We start from the raw sequence: 27,462 nt of genomic DNA on the forward strand, positions 1-27,462 counted from the left end.
GGGGGGGGGGGAGTGCAGGGGGAGAAGCTAAGGATGTGGCTCACTGGTTACACACCCCTGGATTCAAATGCTGGGACCAAAAAACAAAACAAAATAAATTAATGCTTGCAATTTCATTTCTCACTTCAACTTTAATGTATATACGCATGAGTTTACTGATTTATGTAAACCCTAGTCCACTAAGTAGATGCCAACTTAAGAACTGGTAGAAGAGTAAAGAATTTTTTATGCCTCTAATACCCTTTAAAAAGTAAGATGGGGCAGAGCATGGTAGCAAATGCCTGTAATCCCAGCAGCTCAGGAGGCCAAGATGGGAGGATCGTGAGTTCAAAGCCACGGGCAATAGGCAATTAGCAATGGGCAAGATGCTCAGTGAGACCCTATCTCTAAATAAAGTAGAAAATAGGGCTGAGATGTGGCTCAGTGGTTGAGTGCCCCTAAATTCAATCCCTAGTACCATTAAAAAAAAAAAAAAAAAAAAAAAGTAAGGTAAGTTAAAAGCCTAAAATAAAGAGTCAACGGCCCCTAACACCAGGGCTAACAGATTATGTAGGTCATAGCATCTGGCCCACTTTTGGCAGCCACCATCCTCAACTCCCTCTACTCCAACACCTGGGTTTGCCTGTGCCACCATAACAGAAGTAGAATCAGAGCTATCAACAATATCTGCTGTTAAAAACACAAAACTTTTACCTCCAAGCAATGTTCAAATTAGCAGTCCACTGGAATGCTATTTCTACATATAACAATGAGGTGCTTGCATAGCAGCAGTCCTCTCCTTCAGAGCTATTTCCCATTTGTAAGGATTCAAAGTTAGAGTTGACAAAAACAGTATGGTATGAAATCTCACAACCCAATGAGAAAAGTCAAGGTAATCCAGGGCATTCCCACTTTGTCACATTGCTACATACACAAAACTCCAAAAGCACTTTCTAATGAGCATTTTAGTAAAGGATTTTGAGTACTATTAGACTCAATGTTATTTCCTTTGGTGGGGAAAGGTGGGAAGTGATACTGGGGATTGAACCCATGTTAGGAGGCAAGGGCTCTAACCACTGAACAACACTCTAAGACCTTTATAAAGGTTTATTTTGAGACAGTGTCTCATCCTAAATTGCTCAGGCTGGCCATGAACTTGTAATCCTTCCATTGGCCCCAGCCTCTTGAAAAGCTGGGATTTATAGGCAAGCACCACCATGCTCAAAATATTATTTTCCCTTAAGACTACAATGAACATTCACTAGAATTTTGTCAAGTTCATCTTTTTTTTTTTTTTTTAAAGAGAGAGAGAGAGAATTTTTTTTAATATTTATTTTTTAGTTTTCGGCGGACACAACATCTTTGTTTGTATGTGGTGCTGAGGATCGAACCCGGGCCACACGCATGCCAGGCGAGCGCGCTACTGCTTGAGCCACATCCCCAGCCCTCAAGTTCATCTTTTTAAAAAAATATTTTTTAGTTGTTGATGGATGTTTATCTATTTATTGTACTGAGAATTGAACCCAGTGCCTCACACATGCTAGGCAAATGCTCTACCACTGAGCTACCACCCAAGACCTCAAGTTCATCTTTTTTTCCTTTTCTAAAACCCCAATATTAAAGGTGTAATTTAGTCTCTGGGTATTAATTTAAGGAGATGGTCACAAGTTTGAGATCAGCCTCTTGACAAGACCCTTAGCAACTTAGCAAGACCCTGTCTCAACATAAAAAAATAAAAAGGAATGGTGATGTATTTCAGTCAGTTGTAAAATGCCCCTGCACTCAATCCCCAGTGCCAAAAGAAAAATTCAGATGATATCTATGGTAGCCTGCTGTCTCAATTTATTCTTTTTTAATAACTGAGATTTAACTAGCCACAATGGCTGCTCAGCTACAGACGAGATTTCCTTGCTTTCCCCATGTAGCTAAAGTATGGCCATTGAAATTTCTCCAATGTTGATAGATACGGTGGTGCACACATGTAATCCCAGAGACTTGGGAAGCTGAGGCAGGAAGATTGCAAGTTCAAAGTCAGCCTGAATTAGGGAGATCCTGTCTCAAAAGAAAAAATAAAAAAGCCTGGGGATATGGTTCATCGGTTAAACATCCGCGGTTTCAATCCCTGGTACAAAACCGAAATCCAACTCCAATGTATGATAAGCAAAACACTAATGTTTACATCTTTCTCATCACTTGCTTGGCTTTCTCTTTCCCTCCCTTCCCCCACACCTTGCTTCAGGTTAAGATTCAGCCTGCAAGTGATGACTGTTTTTGACAAAACTTAGAGGAGGAAGAAACAATAACTCAAAAGGAATTCTGATCTGAGTTACCATAAGGTTTGAGAGAAACTTCTAATATGATTAAACCATTATACTTTAGGATCTTCATTACATTAGCTTAGCTTATACTAATAAAAATAAAACTCAACACCATAATGGGAACCCAGAAAGGATACTTATGTATTTTAAGCAAGATACCAACTCAGACCTGGTTTTTAACTGACATGTTATTGTTACTATTATTATTCCTTTTTTCCACCCAGGGCTGAGGATAGAACTCCAGGGCCTTATTCCAGGCTTTACCAGCTAGGCAAGCACTCTGCCTCTGAGCTAAACTTCTAACCCCCTATTATTATTTTGAGATGAGATATTGCTGTGTTGCCCAGGTTACCCTCAAATTGCTGGGCTCAAGCAATCTTCCTGCCTCAGCCTCTTGAGTAGCTGGGACGGTAGGCCTATGCCATTGCACTCAGCTTTTTAACTAATTTGTTTTATTTTTTTCCTGCATTGGCAATCAAACCAGGGGTGCTCTGCCTGAGCTACATCTCCAACCTCAAATTTGCAATCCTCCTGCCTCAGCCTCCTCAGCTTCTGGGTTACAGGCATGCACCAACCACGGCCAGCTAGACTCCTTTCTTTTTAAGAAACTTTTGATGTGTGTAATGTCAGATCTTTTTTTTTTTTTTAATTGTCTGTAACAAAACACTTTACAAACATTAAAGCTCCAGCTGAGGAAAACAGTACACAGGTACTTGAAAGAATATTCAAATATTGGTGTGTACTTCTTTTTTTATCAGCAAAAACTGAAACATGAAAAAATAGGCTGTTCTTTTCAATTTGGGTCAATGTGAGTCTGAGAGAGTACCTGGCACCCTGCCATCCACTGCCCACCCGCCATGCTGGGAACTGAAATATGGGCTTCATGCATGCTAGGCACATGCTCTACCACTAAGCTACATCCTCAGTCCCTCAAAAATATTTTAGAATTATCAGAAGATCCCTTTATTTTCTCTAAAAAATCCTGTCAACTGTTGACTTCCAAATCTATATTACCTCAAGGGGGCACAAAGCTGGGTTTCAGAGCTATAAATCCATAGGATTCATTCTATGACATGTGCTCTAGGGTCCTTTTCATGACCTGCTCCATCAATTTTCTTCATTCTCTATATCTTTTATCAGTCTCAATCTATCCATCTTCCCCTCCTTGATGTTTCTCATCAGTGCTTAACATAGGTAAGTCTCTCCATCTCAAAAAAGCAAGCAAACAAACAAACACTAGACCTCCACATTTCCCCCCTATATCTAATTCTTTCTTTCAAGGCTTTAACATTTTTGTTTTCTAGTACCAGGGACTGACCTCAGGGATGCTTAACCAATGAGCCACACCCTCAGCCCTTTTTAATATTTTGTTTATACAGGGTCTTATTGAATTGCTAAGGGCTTCACTAAGTTGCTGAGGTTGGCCTTAAACTTGGGATCCTTCTTGCCTCAGACTCTTGAACCTTACAGGTGTGGGCCACCACATCTGGGGGCTTTAACATCTTAAAAGGATGTTTTTACACTACTGTTTCTATGCTCTCACAGCAACACTTCTTTTTTACCAAGATTACTAGTGACCAATGTTTTCACACATGGGAAAAGCACTAAGGTAAACACTGAAAGAAATAAGGTTTAGTCTTGGTTTGGCTATGATGTGACTAGGGTGATTTATCTACTAATTTTTCTGGAAGCTTTTCTTACCTATAATATCAGAAAATTCTTTCAAATCTTCTGGTTATAAATCTCCTGAAAGTTTTACATACCCCCATACAGGAATCTAGTCACCACTATTATTCCTCTCATGATCAGATAAGAATGATGTGAGACCAGGGTAGGTCCAGCTTCTGGAAGAAGTCAGGGTTTTGGTGCTCTCTCTGATGAATAATACAGAAGATTCAAAATCCTTAAAATTTGCATGTAGACATACTTCTAAAACTTTTAGGCCCCTTCTAAAACTAAATTCATATTTAAATGAAATTCAAATGGCATTTAGAGAATTACAATGAGTATGTTTCAATTTCCAGCACAGACTTTAAGTGTCTTTGAGAGTACTTGAAGAACTTGGTATTTGCATGCAAATACCAAGACTAGGGCTCAATGATAGGGAAAGTTGTGTTCCTGGACAGCTATTGAGGTCCAGAGCCCGGGTAGCCTCCCTCCTCACAGACTAACTCCCCAGTATGCTGGCTTCCCTCCAAGTGAAGTCCCAGATGAACTAACAGTACAAACATGGGACTCAGTATAGGCCAAGGATAAACATTTTGGATTGCCTCTGAAAAGTGGATACAACTTCCTGCTTTATTTCCATTCCATACTACCCCACATCAAAACTTAACCAGAATGAGTACTTGACCAGCAATAAACAGGCTAACACTTGATTAACAACCAAATTTACCGAGCATCCAAACTACAGAAATCATACATATGGAGCCTCTCTCTGCTTCTTAATAAATCGAATTAAACACTTGCCTTTCATTCAAATCCAGACTAAAATTATAAGCACAAGTATAAGAGCTTAAATATGGTTAATTTGAAAAACAGAGTCTAGGTGAAAGTATTGCTTCAAAGGTAACAAGTGGTTTTACCAAGAAGGTGCCTGTGCATACCCCCTCCTGTGTAGCACATGCAAATTGAGCCAATGCATGCAAATATCAAGACTAGGGCACAAAAACAATGACACATTTCAATCAACACTCACCCTCTAGATTCTCCAGAAAGGAGCTGGACATGAGAGCTCACTGTGGTTAGGCCATTTCTCTGCTGAACCTGATGGCTGGTGTTCCAAGTCAGACATAAACTGCTCTGTGTCAAAGAAGACAAGATCACTACTGAATGGAACAAACCAGAGGGTGAACTTAATCCACTACAGTGCCCAGCCTGTTTTCTTCAATAATCAAGAGGAATTTACTTATCGATCAAAACTGCATAAAATGTCTCCCCATATTTTATTAGATAATATAAATACTGGAGTCCAAATAGTTTAAGTAATGGATGATTCTAATTAAAAAGGTAATAATTTAGCCAGGCATTGTGGCATATGCCTGTAATCTCAGCAGCTCAGGAGGCTCAGGAGAATCCTGAATTCAAGGTCTCATCAACTTAGGAAGGCCTTATCACAAAATATAAAAAGGGCTGGGGATTAAGTATCCCTGGGTTCAATCCCCAGTTTAAAAAAAAAAAAAAGGCAATAATTTAAAAGAGCTCAAATATTGCTTTTAGTGATCTTGAGGTATAAATTCAGTTTTAAATATAATAGTTTTTATAAAAGTATCAGCAATTCCTCAAACCTTCTGCTTTGGCCTACTAGGAATTACTTTTGGCCATTGTTGTATAACTTCAAACAAAAGAAACAAACTTTGGAAGAGAAAAATCTCTGTAAACACTAATTCGTACCCTCATCTTAAGCAGACAAAAGAAAAACAAAGGAGTTAATCTATATAAAACTCATCCTGCTAAAAGAGTAAAGTCAAACAAACAAAAAAAACAGAAATCCTTTGCTTAGGCAACATTTTTCCGTCTCAAGTTTTTTTATTATTAAATTTGAGAAATCGCATAGTTTTCAGGGTTAATTTAAAGATTCCAGTATGTGCAAAGTATTTTAGAGACTGAATAAACAAATAAATATACCCCCCCCCAAAAGCATCCTAAGTGTGCCCAATCTCTACAATGGAATCCTCCAAAACAGACTTACGTGAGACATGTGATTCTACGTAAATCAGCACATAAATTATATGAAGGAAATGCAGGAACAAACTAATAGTCCAACAGACACTAGTGGCTTTGGTGAATTGGCTAACTCAGTGGTAATTTCAGACGGTACTTTATAGAAATATGCAGTCTTTCAGACATCTTTATACTTCCTTGAAGCAGCAGTGACAGATCTAATATATCTCACTCACTTCTCCTGATCACAAAAACTTTGTCTAAACATTTATAGAAGAATTAACACCAATTCTTCAGAAACTTCCAAGAGATTAAAGAGGAGGAAACATTTCCTAACTTATCCCAAGGCCAGTATTACCCTGATGTCAAAACCAAAGACATTACAAGAGATTCTGGAGTGTAGTTCAGTAGTAGAGTATTGCACAAGGTCCTGGATTTAACCCCCAGCATTGCAAGGGTCAAGGGAAGAAAAAAAAATATCTTTTAAAAATACAGATGCAAAATTCCTTAACAAAAACTAGTCAAACTGAATTTAGCACCACTTTAAAAGAGTTATTCATCATGACCAAATGTTTTACTTTCAGAATGCAAGGATAATTTGACATATGAAAATCAAGGTAATACATCACATTAATAGGATGAAAGAGAAAAAACACAAGACGATCTCAATTGATGCAGAAAAGCATCTATCAAAATTCAATTCTCTTTAAGATAAAAACAACAAACTAGGAATAAAAAAAAATTTCCTCAACATGATAAAGGCTATGTAAGAAAAACCTTCAAGCTAACATATTCAACTGTGAAAGCTTTTCCCTCAACAAAGCAAGGATGCTCACTTTTGCCACTTCTATTCAATCTATACATGTAAAACTCTAAAGGACCCCCTCACACAAAAATGTTAATGATAATAAGTCAACAAAGTTGCAGGATAAAAAAATCAACAAACATAATTTCAATGAATAATCCAAATAATGGAATCAATTCCATTTATGATAGCAACAAAAGGAACACAATACTAAAGAATTAACCAAGGAGGCAGGAGATTTCTAAAATGAAAACTACACAGATTAAAGAAATTAAAGAATGAAAAAAAAAATGGAAAATATCCCATGTTCATGGGTTGGAAGATTAATATTATTACGATGACAGTACCATTCAAAGTGAGGTACAGATTCAATGCAATTCCTATCAAAGTCTATGACACGTAGAAAAATCCACCCTGAAATTCACAGGGAATCTCAAAAAGCCAAAATGATACTGACAAAAATGGGCAAATTTGGAGGAGTCACAATTCCTGATTTTTAAAAAAATTTACCTGTACTGGGAAGTGAACCCAGGGTGCTCTACCCCTGAACTACATCCCCAGCAGTTTCTATTTTTTTTATTTTGAAACAGGGTCTCACTAAATAGCCCAGGCTAGCTTCAAACTTGCTACCTGCCTGCCTAAAATCCCAGCTACTCAAGAAGCTGGGCAGGAGGATTGGAAGGCCATCCTGGGCAATGTAGGGAGACCCTGTCTCAAAAATAAAAAATGCTGGGGAATGTAGCTCATTGATAGAGTACCTGTGGGTTCAGTTGGAATTAACAAAACCTTCCAGAATAGTGTTGTATCTCAATGATAGAACATAGGCATAGCATGTGCGAGGCACTGGGTTCAAAACTCCAGAAACCTCGCCCCTGAAAATCATCCAAGGACTCTTTCATGTTACAGGAGAGCAATATATTCTATTGAATATACAAGATTCAATATTATATAGAAAAAGTAAAGTACAGAATAATATATAATATCCCAGTAAAAATGTGGAAAAATATAATCAACTTTATAAATACATAAAATAACTCTGGAGTGATAGCCAAAAAATTGGTTTGTTAATTCCAACTGTCCATATAGAGGACAACTGAGTACTTAGCAGAGAGATTTTTCACTATGTACCATACTTTTAGCATATGGAATCATATAAATGTATTAGTTATTGAGGCAATAGGTTTGATCCTCAGCATAGCACCACATAAAAATAAATAAATAAAATAAAGATATTGTGTCCATCTACAACATTAAAAATAAAAAGGGCTGGGGAAGCAACTAACTGGTAAAGCACCCCTGGGTTCAATCCCTAATACCAAAACAAATAACAATAACAACAAATCTATTTCAAAAGTATTTATAGATACTTTTAAATATACAATATGGTCTTCAGGGAATCAGTCTGTTCCATATTCTCATAGAAGCTAAAATGCCTGCAACCATAACCGTCAATCCTATCTTATTTTCCATCAGAAATTAAAGTTTCATGCTTTTCCTCTTGCCCAGATAAATGGGATAATTCTACATTTGAGAAATGTTTAAGGAAAAAAAAAAAAAAAGTCAATTATCTTTAAACAGAGAAGAGCTGGTCTGGATATGTTTATCTAAGTCTATCAAAAGCTAAGATCCCTGGCAAGAGGTGCCAAGTCTGAGAACTGCCACAAATCACAGTTTAACTGATGAGCCTAAAATTAAATTATGATTCACTTGAAATATTTTTGTCCCTATGAATAATCTATCTTCAAAGAAACTTAAAAAGAGGACATGAATTTTAAAATAGAATAAGACACTGGCTTTACCATCTTACATATGACAGGCTTTACAAAGTTACTAGGTTGTTGTGTTTACAGAGGCAAGATTATATAAAGTCATCAATCACAATTTCTTTTAGAAATCACTTAACATTTGAGACAATTTAAATTTCAGATAGACCGGGATTCAAATGTAAGTTTCAGTATTTGTGGCATTTTAACAATATGATAGTACTTAAGCTCCCTGAGCCAAGTCTATGAGAGAATAAAGCTAATAATTCACATTTCAAGAATTATTAGGAAGAATGTGCTACTAGCAAAGTGCCTACCACATTGCTCAATAAAATGGGAGTTTTATTATCAAGAAATAGTAATTATAATTGATAATTTTTGTTTTGGTTTGTTTGGTACTAGGGAGTGAATCTAGGGACACAACCATTGAGCCACATCCCTAACTCTTTTTTCTTTTTAAATTTTTATTATTGGTTGTTCAAAACATTACATAGTTCTTGACATATATTTCATACATTTGATTCAAGTGGGTTATGAACTCCCATATTTACTCCGTATACAGATTGCAGAATCACATCAGTTACACATCCACTTTTTTACATACTGCCATACTAGTGTCTGTTGTGTTCTGTTGCCTTTCCTATCCTCTACTATCCCCCCTCCCCTCCCCTCCCATCTTCTCTCTCTACCCCATCTACTGCAATTCATTGTTTTGTTTTCCCTTGTTTTTTTCCCCTTTCAGCTCACTTCCTCTTATATGTAATTTTGTATAACAATGAGGGTCTCCTTCCATTTCCATGCAATTTCCCTTCTCTCTTCCTTTCCCTCACACTTCTCCTCCCTGTTTTAATGTTAATCTTCTTCTAATGCTCTTCCTCCCTGCTCTGTTCTTAGTTGTTCTCCTTATATCAAAGAAGACATTTGGCATTTGTTTTTTAGGGATTGGCTAGCTTCACTTAGCATAATCTGCTCTAATGCCATCCATTTCCCTGCAAATTCCATGATTTTGTCATTTTTTAGTGCAGAGTAATACTCCATTGTGTATAAATGCCACATTTTTTAATCCAGTCATCTATTGAAGGGCATCTAGTTGGTTCCACAGTCTAGCTATTGTGAATTGTGCCGCTATAACATCGATGTAGCAGTATCCCTATAGTATGCTCTTTTAATGTCTTTAGGGAATAGTTCGAGAAGGGGAATAGCTGGGTCAAATGGTGGTTCCATTCCCAGCTTTCCAAGGAATCTCCATACTGCTTTCCAAATTGGCCGCACCAATTTACAGTCCCACAGCAATGTACAAATGTAATGTACCCTTTTCCCCACATCCTCGCCAGCACTTGTTTTTGTTTGACTTCATAATGGCTGCCAATCTTACTGGAGTGAGATGGTATCTTAGGGTGGTTTTGATTTGCATTTCTCTGACTGCTAGAGATGGTGAGCATTTTTTCATGTACTTGTTGATTGATTGTATGTCCTCCTCTGAGAAGCGTCTGTTCAGGTCCTTGGCCCATTTGTTGATTGGGTTATTTGTTTTCTTATTGTCTAATTTTTTGAGTTCTTTGTATACTCTGGATATTAGGGCTCTATCTGAAATGTGAGGAGTAAAAATTTGTTACCAGGATATAGGCTCCCTATTTACCTCTCTTATTGTTTCTCTTGCTGAGAAATAGTAATTATAATTGAAATTTTTGTTTTGGTTTGTTTGGTACTAGGGAGTGAATCTAGGGGCACTTAACCACTGAGCCACATCCCTAACTCTTTTTTCTATTTTATTTTTTAGACAGAGGGTCTCACTGACTTGCTTAGGGCCTCGCTAAATTGCCAAGGCTAGTTTTGAACAAGATCCTCCTGCATCAGCCTCCTGAGTAGCCGGGATTACAGGCGTACATCACCAGCAATAATTTTTTAAATAAATATTTTGCAGACTTGTTATATGTCTGTCCACCCCTTCCACATACAAACTAGGGATTGAACCCAAGGCTTCAAGTATGCTAAGTAAGTAGAAATTGAACCCAGGGCTTTAATATTCTAAGCAAGCCTTCAAGCATTGGGCTACATCCGCATTCTTTCTTACTTTACACTAAGCCAGAGTCTCACTACTACATTGCCCAGAATGGCCTCAATTTTGTGATCCTCTTTGCTTAGCCTCCCAAGCAGCTGGGATTATAGGTGTGTGCCACCACACCTGGTTCATGTGCTATTTATTTAACAGTGGCCTTTCTTGGATTTTTTCCTAGCTTACGTATAAATTTTAATATAAAGTTAATTAAAAGAAAAATTTGTTGCTCACATTGTAAAACATTTATTTTTAAAGGTGTAGAATAATTGTGTCTATAAAGATACAAAGACACACTTGATATAAAATATCTTTTTTCTTCATTGGATCTAAAAATTAATGTTTCTTATTGTATATACCAGGATAGTAGTGTCTAAGGTCTTGAATACTCTGCATAAGCCAGAATCCAAACCTACATGACATTACTTATGGGACTTTTCAGTCTCTGGAATTATTCATCATAAATATGTCTAAGGCTGGATGGTATATTTATGTTTCCTGAAAGAGGAGCCAGTGTCACACTTAAAAGAGATAGTTCAGTTATTAACTATCTTTTCCCCTCTTCTCCAGTACCCGGAAGTAGATTAACTATAATAACTTCATTCATGATACTCTCTCCCTATTAGCTGTGCATGGCATATTTTATTTAAATATAATTATTTATATAAATATGTAAACACTAGTGAAACTACTATCTAACAGGTGCACCAAAATGCTGACATAATTACCTCTCTGTTCCTCCCTCACACAAGCTTCCTGCTTCCCCCATTAAGTAACCATTTAGATCATGGGTTTATCATTTCCTTGCTTTAAAAAAAAAAAAAAAAATCTACTTAAAAGCAGGTTTTTCTATTTGTCACTTACACACAGAACTGAAACAGCTAAGGTCATATCTAGAGACCCTGTTTACTGTCAAATTTGCAGTTGCCCTACATGTCAGGATCAGCATGTTGCTACACAGAACCCACAAGTGGCAGTGTCAGTTTTCACCACAGCCAGCAGGTCAGGCTATATTTAACATGCAACCTCTTCTCTGATAAAAAGCTGCAGCTGCAGCTCTGTTAGTCTGTGAACAAAGGAGGACAAATGGGATTCGAGAAAGGACTCTAATGGAAAGTTGTAATAGGACTCAGTTAGCTCAATCACAAATTAAATGGGCCTACATTTAATGGTCTAAGACTGTCTAGTTTTACAATAGTGTAATCTTTAAAACATAACTGTGACAATTTATGTTTTAATGTTTAAAACATAACCATGACAATTTCTACATTATAAAATAAGTGGTTAAATCTTTGGTCCCAAAAGTAGGGTAAATACATCATAATGCAGAGAAGTTTATGAAAAAATTACAGTTCTAAGCATACCAATTATAGCATGAATAGAAACTCATTGATAATCTGATGCTATAGAACACACTTTTCAAGGTCAGACAATGATATATGAAGGGAGCTAAGGAAAAAAAAATAAAGGCAAGTATCAAAATTAGTTTTGAATAATGCCTTGAATGAGTATAGACTACAGCCTTCCAAGGGGACTGACTGAAAGAGAACTGCTGGGTTAAAGTCCAGCTGTTAATACCCCTAAGGTATGCTCCCTGAAGCAGGAACCATACATCTATTAAACACAAATGCTTCTGGAACTCTTTTAAGCTTGGAAAGTTGTTTTGAGGGGTCAAAACCACCTCAATGAAACTGAATGAGAATAACTGTAAAGTTTAGTCTTTGATTCAAACAAAGGGGGGTGAGTTTGAAAATAATTATAACTCACAATTTAAATTAACAGCACAATGAAGCTAAGAAAATCCCATGATCTCAAGACATAATGTTAGTCTTCTGAAGAAGTAAGGTGATGATCCTAACCTATACTGAACTGATTAGAGTATGTTCCCTCTGGATATCGCATTGTGAAAATAAACTTAAACATCAGTGAAGAGAAGGATTCAATTAATTCTGCATGATTCCAGAGGCATCAGAGTCCACATAAAACTAGAAGAATAGTAGAACTTCAGAGGCTTTGAGATGTTCCAAAGGAACCCAAAGGAATATAATATCACAAAGAACACTAAAGTGCTCCTCTGGTAGAAGAGGATGAAATAGAGAACATTTAAAACTTCATCTAATACTGAGAATTACATTAAAGATGGTCCTAGCCCCTCTCACAAAACAAGCATCTATGGAGAAAATGACATTTATGTTTTTTGTTTGTTCATTTGCTTTGTGATTCTAGTGATCAAATCCAGGGTCATGCTAAGGCAAGTGCTCTACTACTGAGCTTCACTCACCAGTATGAAAATGGCATTTTCTTTCACTTATTCTATATGTTCCATACTCACTCTAACACCTCAACCCATAGGCTAATTATAAACATGATTGCTGAACTCCTAGAATCAGGAGACCTGGGTGTTAAATCTTTACTCTCTGCCATTAACTCAAGTATATAACACTGTGTACCTTAGGCTCTGTGTAAGACTCATTCTTCATCATCTATCAAGTGTTATTAGAATATTTCCAGATGCACTCATATCTTCTCTTCTAAATGTCACTGATTTTATAATAAAATCAGGATGCTGGCCAAATCAGTACGCTGAGGTAGGAGGATCGCAATTTTGAAGCCTGCCCTGGCAACTTAGCAAGGGGCTGGGAACATAGCTCAGTGGTAGGGTACTAGGCTAGCATATGTAAGACTATGGTTTCAATTCCCAACACTGAAAAAAAAGTGTGTGTATGCGCATGCACACATACTCACAAACATAGACATATAGCAAATAATCCAAGGTGCACAGAATACATTTAGTTTTTTCTAATTAGTGCTTGACATGACTGAGTTTGTATCAAATCCTCTGATGGGTGGCAATGAGAGAATTCAATAGCCAGTCCCTGTCCTCTGTGAGGCTACAATCTGAAAACTTTCTTGATCACGTCCCCTATATAATGAATGAAGCAAAAATAAAATTGCTTTTATATAATGCCCTCAGACCCCATCTCTCCAGATGTTCTATTTTTGCAATACATCTTCATATATTCAAAAGGTGAAATCAATTTTCATAAAACCTTTTCTAGAAATTTTAATTTGTTGTGCCCCTCTTTTCATATCACTCAATCTGTAATAAATAGGTTCTAGGCTTTGGTCTCTTTTTAGAAGGAAAAGTATCTTCGTTTGTTTTATTAAAAAAAAAAAAAAAAGAATTGAAATACCATTAGAAACCTGCTCAATAAATCTCATATCTTCAGTTAAAACACAAATGAGTGATGAGGATAAGATCTTACCCAAGGTTTAGGGGTGAAAAGCACTATGAAAAATAAGTTTAAAACTGCCTAAAGAAAGTATAGATAACATTTAAAAAGCCTGTGTATATATGGAAAAGCCTTTATTTCAAATTTGTTTAGCATAAAAGTGGTAGTATCTTCTGTGTATATCTCCAGGCTTCATAAGTAAGCAGTGACATTTACGCCAGTTGTGCAGAGACAGCACAGCAAGATGTTTAATACCAGATCCTGCAAGTGTGACATATCAGATGCAGCTGTCAACATGTGTTCATGCAGTGAAATTTTGCACACATAGTCCTAAGAATGTCCCTAACTATCCAGATATTTTTTAAAAATTCAGAAACCTGCTTTAGCACCACAAGAAATAGACCAAAAAAAAAAAAAAAAACCTGAATCAAAGTCTCAGCTCTGACGCTTACTAGTGGTGTGACCTTTGGAATTTCACTATTTACCTCAGAAGTAGAGGAATGGTAAGGTCGGGGTTAGATAATGAATAGGAAATTGCTATGCTAGTTTTTGGTGTGGTTCTCTTATCTAGGGATGTTCCAACATCCATGCCTTGAAAACCATTCTCTATTGTACCATTCATTCCCTAGTCACAGAATCATGCTTTCCCAGACATACTTCCATTTCTAAGGTAGCTTTAACTGAATACATATACAAAATTTCATTTTATGTAAATAGCAAAGCCAAGAATAAGCTATAAAATTATGACCTGAAAATTCTATCTTTGGGAAACTCTGATTATTGAAATGATTAATTATCCTATAGTTCTCTAACTGAATGATTTCACAAAATCAGAAATTTGTATACCAAATACATTAATAAAAATAAAATTTAGAAGGGCAGCTTGGCGGGCATTGGAGGCGGAACCCATTAAAGACGCTACTCCTAAAAAAATAAAATAAATAAATAAATTTATTTCCATGCCAACAGTCGGTAGTAGCAACAGCAAACCAAACATCACCATTCCCTGACTCAGCAAGCTATCATGACCACAGGGGAGCAGGAAGGACACTTGTATGAGTCTCTGCAAGGACAGGAATTCTACCTGAATATATTCCTAGTACTCTCTGAATCTAGTTCCATTTCTTGCAATAGATGGTATTATTCAGCAATGTTCACTGAATTAATGCTCCTGAATTCCATTCTCTAGCTACTGTGATTTTATTATATGTTCAAAGGATGCCCTAATTCATCAATAAATACTAGTGGTATATCAATTCAAAGTATAGATTTTCCTACTGATGGTCAAAGTTATATATTAATATGTATTTCTAGTAATAGCAATTTACTTATTTACGCCAATAAATAATTCACAGTAACTATTTCATGACTCTTGGAGAAGTTTCTGAATTTTCATTCCTTTAAGAACACACAGATGAGGACTGAGTAAATATAGCTCAGTGGTGGAATGCCTGCCTATCATGTGTGAAATCCTGGGTTCAATCCCCAGTAACTCCACCTCACCCCACATTCACACACATACATACACATGCGCGCATGTGAGCACACAAACACATACAAAAAAAAAAAAAAAAAAATCCCATATAGATGGACTTACCATCATCTAAAGTGATGTCTTGTAGACCAATGGTTGAAAAGTTAGGTTCCTGATCTTCAGGTTCATGCTTAATGCTCACAGTTGTCCCATCAGGTGGAAATGATGCTGGATCGCACAAACTGTGACATATTATTGATGAAGGTGCAGAAAGAACTCCCTGACCTGTACTTTGTGCTTGAGTTGAGTGCTGTCCAGAATGTATTCTGGTGGCTGGAGATGGTGATGAGGCAGTTCCTGAGCTAGGAGATTGATAAGGCATAGACTGCAGCTGAGGGGACGGTGGCCCAGAAAGTGGTGAACTAGCCAAGGAACAAGAGGCTGCTGGGGAAGCTGTTGTAGCAGACCCTGAACGTGAAGGACCATATGTTATATGCTGCAACTGAGGGGAAGGCTGACTAATAACTTGGTCAGCCACCGGAGAAGAAACAGGTCTTTGTCCTATATTTGAACAATGGTATCCCATTGATTGCAGATGAGGCGAGGTTTGCACAGAATGAGGTGTATGTGCTAAGATATGCCCTGTTGAGCCTGCATTTGAAGAATGAAATGGTATGGATGATAGCGGTTGACAGCCAAGATTTACTAAATTAGGAAGAGCTGCATCCTGCTGATACAAAACTGGATCAAATTCTTGACTAGAGGCAGCATTAACAGGAAGACAAGTTGGTCCATTATACACAACATTAGTTTGCATAGACTGATAGGAAGACCCCACAGGAGATGTTGGTGTAACTTGAAAAGGCTGGTGCACAACTGAAGAAGGTAGCATATGCTGCTCTTTACCTGCTCCCTCCTCTCTACAATGCAACTGTGGTAGATGGGATGAGGTTACCATAGAGGCATATGCTTGCTGAATGGGACAAACCAAGCCTCTCTGTGCTGACAGTAAAAAGTCACGTGGGTTCCCTGGATCTGAGGAAGGCCTCTGGGTCTGGCCAGGATGAGGCACAGGCAAAGGTGGAACTGAAGACAAATCAATCTCTTCTCTGTGTTCTTGCTTCATCAAAACTGAAAAGAAAATGATCAAAACTATGTTATTATGCAATACATAAAATAATTATGGCAGACCTTCATTTTAAGTTATATAAATGTAATATGTATCCAAGCGGGGAATGGCAAACTCAAATACCTTCAGAGAAGGGCATTTTATGTAAAACACTGAGTGTATATATACATATACAAATGTTTGTATATGTATGGATATCTCTAAGAAGATGCACAAGAAACCATTAAGTGTTATATTCACTACTGGGAAAGGACAGAAAGACAGAAGCAGGAAGGAGATTTACTTTTTACCATATACTTTTTATGCCTTTTAATGTTTTTCACTTTGTATATATTACCTATCCAAAAATAAATGAAGAAAAAATTAAACCCTATGGCTTAATAAAGCATTGAATTTGGAATCCTTGATCTGAAACCTATCACTATATCTGAAAAGGGCTCAATATCCAGAATATATGCAGAACCCCAAAACTCAACAGAATTAGACTAGAGATTTATTTTGTTCTTTTTTTCTCGGGGTGGGGGTGGGGTTATCCCAGGGGTTGAATTCAGTTTTAACCACTGAGCCACATCCCCAGCCCTACTCATATTTTATTTAGAGCTGTAGTGGGGGCGGGGGNACTATTATTTTTTTAATAATATTTATTTTTTAGTTTTCAGTGGACACAACATCTTTATTTGTATGTAGTGCTGAGGATCGAACCCAGCGCCACGCACATGCCAGGCGAGCGCGCTACCACTTGAGCCACATCCCCAGCCCTATCTGAAATATTATATTCAAGTAATATACTAACATTATCAAGTAATAATGATTTTGGATTTGGGAATATAAGTAGCCCTTATAGACAATAAATGAAATATAACCAGGCCATTAAAAACATGCATGATAAATGAAAAACCAGCACCTTCTCAAAAATAACTGTTCTTCTCACTTACTATAAACTAAAAGTTTCTCCAAGAATAAGTTATGGATAATTTACTATGATTTCTTTGTTTTCTGTTGTTACTGTTCACTTTTTGAAACAGTCTACTATCTATTTTATCACCACAATTTTTTAAATTATCATATGCCCTGGTGACTAGCACAGTTCCTAGTATAGAAAAGACCAATAAATATTTATTCTCCAAGTATGCAACCATCAGCATGTATTACTGCATATATTTTTGTGTCATAATAAAAAACTGGAAAGTTACAACACTTGAACTGCTACAAAAAGAGGTATCAAAATCTCTTTGTTAGTGTGTGAAATCAAAAAACCTGGTATCAACATTACAGCCCCCAAAGCCCATAGTATGACACAGCTGATGTTTGTCAAATGAAAATCCAAGAGATTTTTCTTTTTCTGTGCATGGCAGACAAGCACTCTACCTCTGATCAACATCCCCAGCCCTGAAATTTTTCATTATGATTAAAATAAAAACATCATCTGATATGCACATTCTAACACACAACAAGGGGGGAAGAATGGAAGTACTTTGGATTAGACAAAGGAGAATGAAGGAAGATAGGGGAATGGGAATAGGAAAAACAGTAGAATGAATTGGACATTACTTTCCTATGTTCATATATGAATATATGACCAGTATAACTCCACATCATTTATAACCGTAAGAATGGGAACTTATACTCCATTTATGTATAATATGTCAAAATACATTCTACTCTTATAATATATAACTAAAAAGAACAAATAAAACCATTTAAAAAAATAAAAAAGATGAAGGCATTATGAAATGGGCACACTGTCTTTCTGTGTGCTATGGCTACAAAGGGAATTCATGACCCAACAGCATACACATACTTACAAACACTTGCCCCTCCTTCCCCAGCCTTTTTATTTTGAGACAAAGTTCCACTAAGTTATCTAGGCTGGCCTCAAGTTTGTGATTGCCCTGCCTCAGTCTCCCAAGTCAAAGGTATTTAGGGTTGGTGACTTTTTTTGGGGGGTGAGGTGTGTGGGGTAACCAGGGACTGAATCCAGGGGGGCGCTTAACCACTAAGCCACATCACCAGTCTTTTTTATTTTTTAATTTTGAGACAGAACCTCATTAAGTTGCTGAGACTGGCTTTGAGCTTGTGATCCTCCTGCCTCAGGCTCTAAAGCTGCCACACCCAGCTAGGGTTGATGATTTTTGACAACTTCTAAAAAAACTTGCTAGGATTGTGGCTCAGTGGTAGAGCGCTCAAGCACTCCCCTAGCATGGGCGAGACCGGGTTCGATCCTCAGCACCACATAAAAATAAAGGCATTGTGTTGTGTCTATCTATACCTAAAAAATAAATATAAAATAAATAAATAAATAAATAAACTTCAAACTTACATTTCATCTTCTGATTTTTTTTTAATAATAAATCACTACAAGTTAACTATCAGCACATCTCATATTTAAAGTCAAAGAAGAGCTGGGGTTGTGGCTCAGGGGTAGAGTGCTTGCCTAGCACATGAGAGGCACTGGGTTTGATCCTTAGCATGACATAAAAATAATAAACGAGTAAAATAAAGGTATTGTGTCCATCTACAACTAAAAAACAAAATTTAAAGTCAATATAAATTCAGGTATATGTTGATATTTTTATTGATTATGATCAAAGTACTTTGAATATTCTAATATAGTATCCATTGAGCAAATTTTTATTCAATATGAAAGCAAGCTTATAATAAACCATCACAAAAACTCCTCATACCTGGTGTATAAGTAAAACGTTGAGACTGGCTTTTTTTCCTCTTGCCATTGCAAAGATAAAAGTGCACCTGCACTGCAGCTGTAACTGCTGGGTTATGATACGGAGGAACTTCAAGGACAATGTGAGCCTAAGAAGCATGAAAAGAAAGATTGTGTTACACTCAGAACTAAAAACGTAATGCACCTGCTAAATTCAGAGTAATTTATGAGTCTTAAACACAAGGTTCTACCATCATACAAAATTATACACGTCAATCAGTCATATAAGTAATCTGGAGATTTACTACATGGATACTTCAGTTTTGATAAAGACAAACCCTTTAATCATTAAAGGAGAAACTCCTACCCCGCAATTTTAAAAAAATTCTTTTACTTTATTTTTTTTTAACATTTTGTTGTTTTGGTTGTAGTCGGACACAATACCTTTATTTTATTTTTTTGTGGTGCTGAGGATCGAACCCAGCGCCCTGCAGGTGCCAGGCAAGCGCTCTACCACTGAGCCACAACCCCAGGTCGCTATTTATTTATTTGAGATGAGGACTTGTCATGGTGCCCAGGCTATCTCAAATTCGTGAGCTAAGGTGATTCTCCTGCCTCTGCCTCCCACATAGGTGGAACCACAAACATTTACCACCATAACAGGCTGAGAAACTGCTTTTTAATCATCCAACTTCTAGTAGAATAAAAACAATGCATCACATACTATGCAGTGACATACCTTATTCTATCAAATATTAAAGGTTATTTTATGTACACAAAGATTGAATTTATATACACAAAGATTGAATTTATATACACAAAGATTGAATTTCTTACCCCTTGACATTTTTCCCTGATTATTTTCCCTTCTACCTCCCACTGAGGTCGTCCATCTGTTGAAAGAAACAATTTCAGTTAAAAGCAATTTAAGTCAGAAAGTATACTAACAAAATTTTATGTATGTAGTATTACAAATTTATGGCAAAAGGAATCTTTTCCTTACTGACTTCTAATATGAAAAGAAAGCATAATTGTGGGGAAAAAATGGGGAGAAAGAATTCATTCTATCCATCAAGTGAATGAAAGTCCTCAGAGTGAACTCACAAAGCAGTGGCAAACTTTCGCTCATATACCTCAAATGATGGAAAGGAAATTCATTCCCTTACCAGATAACCCACTCCATCTTTGGAAAATAATGGCTGTTCTGTCACAGATAGTGGGAAAAGATGTGGTACACTTCCCTAACTCACTTCAATATTTAGATTATATAAATGAAAAACTAACCCAGCAGAAAAAAATGGGCAATGACAAGAATAGGTATTGCACAAAAAGTCAACATGAATTGTCAATAAAACTCTTAATAGACATCAGGAAATTTCATACCAAAGTTCAGAATACCATTTTACTACATTAAAAAAAATTTAATTCACCAGGTGATAAGGACCAGAACATTCATAACAACACTGAAAGCTACTGCTGGCAGTGCTAAAACATGAACACAGTTCAAATACCCACTAAGAAAAGGGATAATAAACTTTAATATATTCAACAGTAAAAACTATATATTAGTGAATGTGAAAAAATTCTAGTTACATTGATGGATGTAGATCAATCTTATTGTTGACCTCTGAAATAAACAATTCCCAGAAAAATATATGTACTATTATGGAATCCCAAAATAGGGAAATAAAATAAAACTGTAGAGGAAAAAGCAAGCATCAATTCAGGCAAAGGATCCACTCAGACAGTCTGGCAAGAACCCTCCAACAGCAATTTATATATTATATATAAATATATATTTGGTACCAGGGATTGAACACAGGGGTGCTTAACTACTGAGCCACATCCCCAGCCCTTCTTTATATTTTATTAGAGACAGGGTCTTCCTGAGTTGCTTAGGGCCTCACTAAGTTGCTGCGTCTGGCTTCGAATACACGATCCTCCTGCCTCAGCCTCCCAAGTCACTAGAATTACAGGCATTCACCATTGAGCCCAGCTGCAAGTTGTATGTCTTAAATGGGGCGATAGGTATAAACTATTTGTTTATATTATTTTTAAGAGTGGTAATTTGTAATTATTGTTAAAGATGAGGGGAGACCAAATGATGGAAAAGTGTTTTAAATATTCTTAAGGGATAAAAATAAACTCCCCAATAAACATAGGGTTCTTCTACTTTTTCAAAAGTTGATATAACCCATAATCTATAAATATAATTCACATCTTATAAATTTCTTTTTTCTCTTTCTTTCTGTGTGCATGTGCATGCATGAGTGCTTGTGTGTGTGTGTGTGTGTGTAAGAGAGGGGGGGGGGAGAGAGAGAGAAACTGGGGAGGGAAGGAGGGAGAGAAAAAAAGAGAGAGATAATGGGGATGAAACCCAGAGGTGCACCACTGAATTAAATCCTCAGCCCCTTTTATTCTTTGAAATACATACATTGCACAAGCTGACCTTGAACTTGGCAAGGCTGGTCATGAAATGCCATTCCTCCTGCCTCAGTCTCTCAAGTCACTGAGATTACAGGTGTGTGCCAGCCCTCCAGGCTAATTTCATCCTTTCAAAGTATACAAATCAGCCAGGTGCAGTAGGGTTGGCCTGTAATCCCAGTGGCTCAGGAGGCTGAGACAGGAGGATGGTGAGTTTAAAGCCAGCCTGAGCAAAAGCGAGGTAATAAGCAACTCAGTGAGACCCTGTCTCTAATTTCAGAAGATTTTTTTTTCTTGCCCCCCAAAGAAACCCTGCAGATATCAGTTGTCACTCAAATTGACAACCCTCTCCAACTATGAACAACCATTAACTTAGTTTTGGTGTCCATAGATTATTTATTGTGGAAATTTTGTATAAATGGAACTATACAGTATATGGTCTTTTGTGTGAGCTTCTTTCAAGTACCATATCACGACTTCAAGGTTCATCCATTCCGAATCACAGGTTAATTTTTATTAATTCATTAATTTTTATCGTTGAATGGATATGCCACATTCTGATTATGCATTTGCCAACTGTTGAGTATTTGAGGTGTTGTCTGGGTTGTTTCTAATTTTTGGTTATTATGAATAATGTTGCTAAAAACATCTGTAACTTAAATTTTTTTTGTTTTAAATTCTTTGAATGTGTACCTAAGAGCAGAAATGTCAAGGAAAAGACATGCTTAAAGATAATTCCACATTTATATGGAAATTGAATAAATGTTTGGTTTATAATAAAATCTAGTATATAAATGATGCCTGTAGAGTCAGAGAAATTATTTTGTGATTAATGTTAATTAAATATCTAAATTTATTTCATCCTTTTGCCCCTTACAGTCAATCAATTTATATTATTTACCTTGTCCTTTTTCAAGAAAAATTATTTTAGATTCTGGAAGAAAATTAGATCCAGTCACAATCATTTCATGGCCTCCATTTACAGAACAACTGTTGATACTGTATTTCTCAATATGAGGAAGTTCTTGAGCAGACCGCTGGGCTGTTTTTTTTTTTTTTTTTTAACAGTTGAGGAAAAAAACCAAAATATTAGTCTAAAGATTTCACATAAATGAGACAAGCTCAAGCTACAAAATAAAATTAGAAGTAAATTTAGGGATTAATTCATTAGGCTTTCACAGTGAAAGAACATGGCTGGTTTAAAAAACAAGGAAGGATATATTAAAATGTTATATCTTTAAATTATTTTCTTAGACTACTTAATATCTTCAACTTCACCTTTATTCCCATACATTTATCTCATCTTTTCTTTTTCCAACTAAATTTTTAATATATTTCTTCCATACAATCATCTGTTAAAATTTACAAATCTAATTCCCAAAAGCATATTAGTACAAAAATGTATAACTGTATTACATACAACTAACAGAAGACAAATCTAAAAAACCTACTAGAGGACAACACCAAATAATTCTTCTATCAAGAGAATACTTAGATGATCATTGCAACATCAGGTGTACATGTATTTTGTATAGTTTTCTAAATAACCAATTAATTGAAACACATGAAGTACACATTTCAATCATGAATTTTTAGAAGTGTATACATGTTACTTTAGTGACAGTACTTTTTTTTTTTTTTTAACCTTTACAGGTACATGAAACATAATCTAATTTTTCTCAGTCATTATTTAAACATGCTTTTTTTTCCTTACCGTGGATTCAACTAATGGGTGCTTAACCACTGAGCCACACCCCCAGCCCTTTTTATTTTTTGAGACAAAGTTCATTAAGTTGCTTAGGAATTCACTAAGTTGCTGAGGTTGGCTTTAAACTTGCAATCCTCCTGCTTCAGCCTCTCAAATCACTGGGATTTCAGGCATGTGCCACCACACACACTTTCAGTTTATACTTTTAATGTACACATTACATTAAAAGCAAAATAGAAAATAAACTATTTTCAATAACATCTTAAAACATATCACAATCTCACTTACAGCATTCAACAGGTATAGAAGCTATCTGCAGAGAAAGGACTTTTCCATTGGGCTGTGGGATGTGTACACGAAACACAAGTCGTACTCTAGTATTCTTTCTGCCAATATCAGTTTCTCCTTTTCGAAGCTCTATATCTGAATTTCGAAGTTTCAAAATACCTGCACAGTCAATACTAGGGAGAAAAATACAAAAATTTTATTTGCTTACTGATAAGGAGTGTTTCTAAACAACTAAATTACACAGATGTGTACTGTCAATTTGTCAGGGCAGAAATATCTATGCAGAATCACGTCAAAAAACAAAGATATATGTATGACTATCCTAAAATTCTAACAAATCACAAAAAAACCCACAAACCCATAGAAATATTCATTTACAATAATGAAAATAAGTATTAAATTCTGTTTAAAATTATAACTGTCTTTATTTTATACCACAGTATAACTTTGCCACATCCGTACTTATCCAATTTTAAAAACAGAAAGGAGTTATGAGAAGGTAAGGCAATGAACACTGGCATCCTATGTTGAAGTACCTTGTAGGATGGCTCTGTGATTTACAGTTTATTCTTATATGTACAAGAGATTTAATCATGAAATAACCAAGTTTGGGGATAACTAGGTAAAACTGGGGGAGTATTTACTAATCTTCCTACCTTTATTGCCTTTAGAGAACAGTAAATCCATTTAATACATACCTAAGACTCACTTATACATAAATTATTTTGAACAATGGTCTTACCTATCACTTAGAATTTTATATTTCCCACTGTCTAAAACTACAACGATTGAATATAATATAGTTACATTCAATACGTTGCTTGGATACTAGCTTATCCCAGTTAGTAGCTTACCTAGTATTAAGTTACTGGGCAAAACAGGATCATCTGGCATTAGCGTCTTTGTTATCTATTCCCCATGGAAAAAGCTTCTTAGGTTTGGGTAACTTCCCAGTTGCCCCTCAATCCTTTTTCTTAATACTGGCAAATGAACCCACTACCACTGGCTACATCCCCAGTACTTTTTATTTTTTATTTTGAGACAGGGTCTAATTACATTGCCCAGGCTAGCCTCCAACTTGCCCTAGCTTCCTGCCTCAGCCTCCTAAGTAGCTGGGATTACAGACGTGTATCATCACATCTGGCTTTACTCAATGCTTTCTACAATATGTACAATATTGTCATAAGCCTCTGATCCTATATAATTCCTGCTCCCCAATCTATCAGTGGAGAATAGACAGAATAGCCAGAGATGCTTCAGGTGTGCATGTGCAGGATGGGGCAAGAGAGCTATTTGCTTGTTATTAGTCAAAGTGGTGTTCCTGCAGCTTTGTCTCTACTCTGATTTTTTCACACTATTTGGGATTTGAACCTTTCCCAATTTCCTAAGACTATTTCACAGAAACTCATGTACTTTTTTTTTTCCCCTTTAACTGATTGGTTTGTATGTTATTTATAGAAAGGATATAAGGCATTTTATAATGTAAATAAGGCCAAGAAAAGAAAAACAAAAAATTTTGAAGGAACAGGAAATAAATACTCCCCAAACTGTAATAAATTACTACAATTATGATAACTGAGCTTAACCATGAACTCTCTGGAAAGCAAAGCAAAAATAAAGACGATAAAAGTTTTTATAGGTTTTCTGTTGCCTGTAAAGCAAAACCTACCATGCCATCAAGAAACATCAACTTTTTTAAGTTGAAAGAAGTTTATGTGTGTATATAACAGTGACCAACCTAAGAAAATGTTTAACAGTAATTCTTCAGATTAGAAATAAGTATTCAAATTGGGCATGGTGATGCACACAGGTAGTATCAGCACTGTAGGCTGAGGCAGAGGGATCATCTGAGACCATAAGTTCAAGACTAGCCTGGGCAATACAATAAGACCCTATCTCAAAAAAATTTAAATGAGTATTCATATGGCTCTTTTTTATACTGTCCCTCAAGTAAAATGAGCAAGCCTAATAAGCTTCTAGTGATTTTCACTTAAACTTGATTCATATATAGTACTTTGACAATCCACTGAAATGAATGAAAACAATGCCTGCACACTTGACCCCTACCAGAGCAATTTTTTGAGCTCTTAAGAAAAAGACAGTTCAAAGCTAAGTTTTAAATTTCCCTTAGCAGACAGCAAACTGTATACTAATGTATTTCTGATGCTATATGGAAAAGTAAGATCCTGGAGCAAAAAGATGCTTACTTGAATTCTCATTCAAAGGATAGCCACATCATTTGGAGAGGGGGAGGTATGTAATGAGTCAAATGGGATAACTGGGGTAAAGTCAAATGTTTTTCTTATAGGACACTTAACAATTACAATTATATTGCAATTATTTACTTATTGTTCATTCTGTTACACTGAGTAATTGATGAAAGTCGATATATTTTTATTTTTATTACCTAAGATGATGCCTGGCTAGTGGCTCATGATCCACTAACATATGCTAAATTGAATTTTCTTTTTGGAAATATGCCACCACTAGTAGCAAATGTGCTAACAATTATTTATATAATATCATTCAGTTAATTTGGAACAATGACTATATTTTTACATAAGAAAGTAATATATAGACATATTATAACCTGTGTATAATTATGTTGTGTATACGTGTGTGCATATATATGAAAGGTAGTAGGGACTAAACCAAGGGGTACTTTACCACTGAGCTACATCCCTACTTATTTTCAGTTTTTTAATTTGAAACAGGGTCTTGCTAAGTTACTGAGGCTGGCCTCAAACTTGCCCTGTTGTCCTCCTACCACAGGCTCCCACTAGGATTATTGGTGTGCACCACCATATCCAGCTATATATATATATGTCCTTTTGAAAGCTGTTTCAGGAAAAGAAAGAAGTGCCCATTTGGGAGTATGTTTCAAGATACCTGGCTGACATATTATTTTCGGGAAGAAGTGGAATTTCTAGAACTTTTGTACTGGCAATTATTATCTCTTGGCTTGCAGTAGCAACTGTCTTTCCAGTGATTCGATGCACCTGGTAAAATGCATGAGGTCGTAAGTATCGATCATCTGCTGTTCCAATAAACATCTGTAGATTTATCGGCTTTTCACTATAGCCCAGGAGCTAATTAGGAAGAACAAACAGAGAAAAAAGCACAATTCATTATACAAACCATTTTACAACAAGCTCACAAAAGTAAGTCTAAACTCAGGTCTGCATGCTCTATAAAGCTATAAATCTATAAATCCTTTTATTTGTATCATATACTATCGATGCACAAAATGTCATTTCAAAAAAGACAATAATAAAAAAGTAATACATGAACAATCCTCCAAAGACATGTGGGGTTTTTTTTTTTTTCCTGATAAACATCTGAATCATCAAAAATTTTTAAAATCCTTCTGATTCCACTGTGAACAACACAAACAAAAGCTGATTCTTGGGGCTGGGATTATGGCTCCGTGGCAGTGCACTTGCCTGGCAAGTGTGAGGCACTGGATTCGATTCTTAGCTCCACATATAAACAAACAAATAAATAAGTAAATGTCTATCAACAATAAAAAAAATAATGAAGGTTTAAAAAAAAAAGCTGATTCTTTATTTTTGACAACATTAACCATTTAGACTAGACCTAATGATTTGGGTGTGTGGGAAGGTCCTCTGACAGACTATTAAAATCAGAGGCACTTTGCTTTAGTTAAGATTCTGAAAAACTGTTACCAACTTAGAAATTCAACTGACTTAACAAGATGTGCTATTTGACTTTCTTTTTTTTTTAAGATTAATTAATTAATTTTAATTAGGTATATATGACAGCTGAATGCATTTGAATTCATTATACACAACTGCAGCACAACTTTTCATTTCTCTGGTTGTACATAATGTGCACACCATTCCAACATGATATCCACTCATTCCACCATCTTTCCTTTTCCCATGCCCTCTCCCCTCCCCGTCCCGCCCTTTGCACAATCAAAGTTCCTCCATTTCCCAT

The 27,462-nt window shown here is 36.2% G+C and overlaps 1 protein-coding gene across 1 annotated transcript in view; it reads right to left on the minus strand.

Moving 5' to 3' along the window:
* Positions 1–27,462, minus strand: part of Nfatc3 (nuclear factor of activated T cells 3) — a 101,529-nt gene that overhangs the window by 8,346 nt on the left and 65,721 nt on the right. The window contains exons 5-10 of the mRNA XM_015496316.2: positions 26,392–26,591; positions 23,503–23,675; positions 22,408–22,548; positions 19,920–19,975; positions 19,105–19,231; positions 15,415–16,422 (exon numbers count right to left, since the gene is read on the minus strand). Coding sequence (XP_015351802.2) covers positions 15,415–16,422; positions 19,105–19,231; positions 19,920–19,975; positions 22,408–22,548; positions 23,503–23,675; positions 26,392–26,591 — 1,705 coding nt within the window. The remainder of the gene's footprint in view (positions 1–15,414; positions 16,423–19,104; positions 19,232–19,919; positions 19,976–22,407; positions 22,549–23,502; positions 23,676–26,391; positions 26,592–27,462) is intronic.

The sequence above is a fragment of the Marmota marmota genome, unplaced genomic scaffold, assembly GCF_001458135.2.
Source record: "Marmota marmota marmota unplaced genomic scaffold, marMar, whole genome shotgun sequence".
Lineage (NCBI taxonomy): Eukaryota > Metazoa > Chordata > Mammalia > Rodentia > Sciuridae > Marmota > Marmota marmota.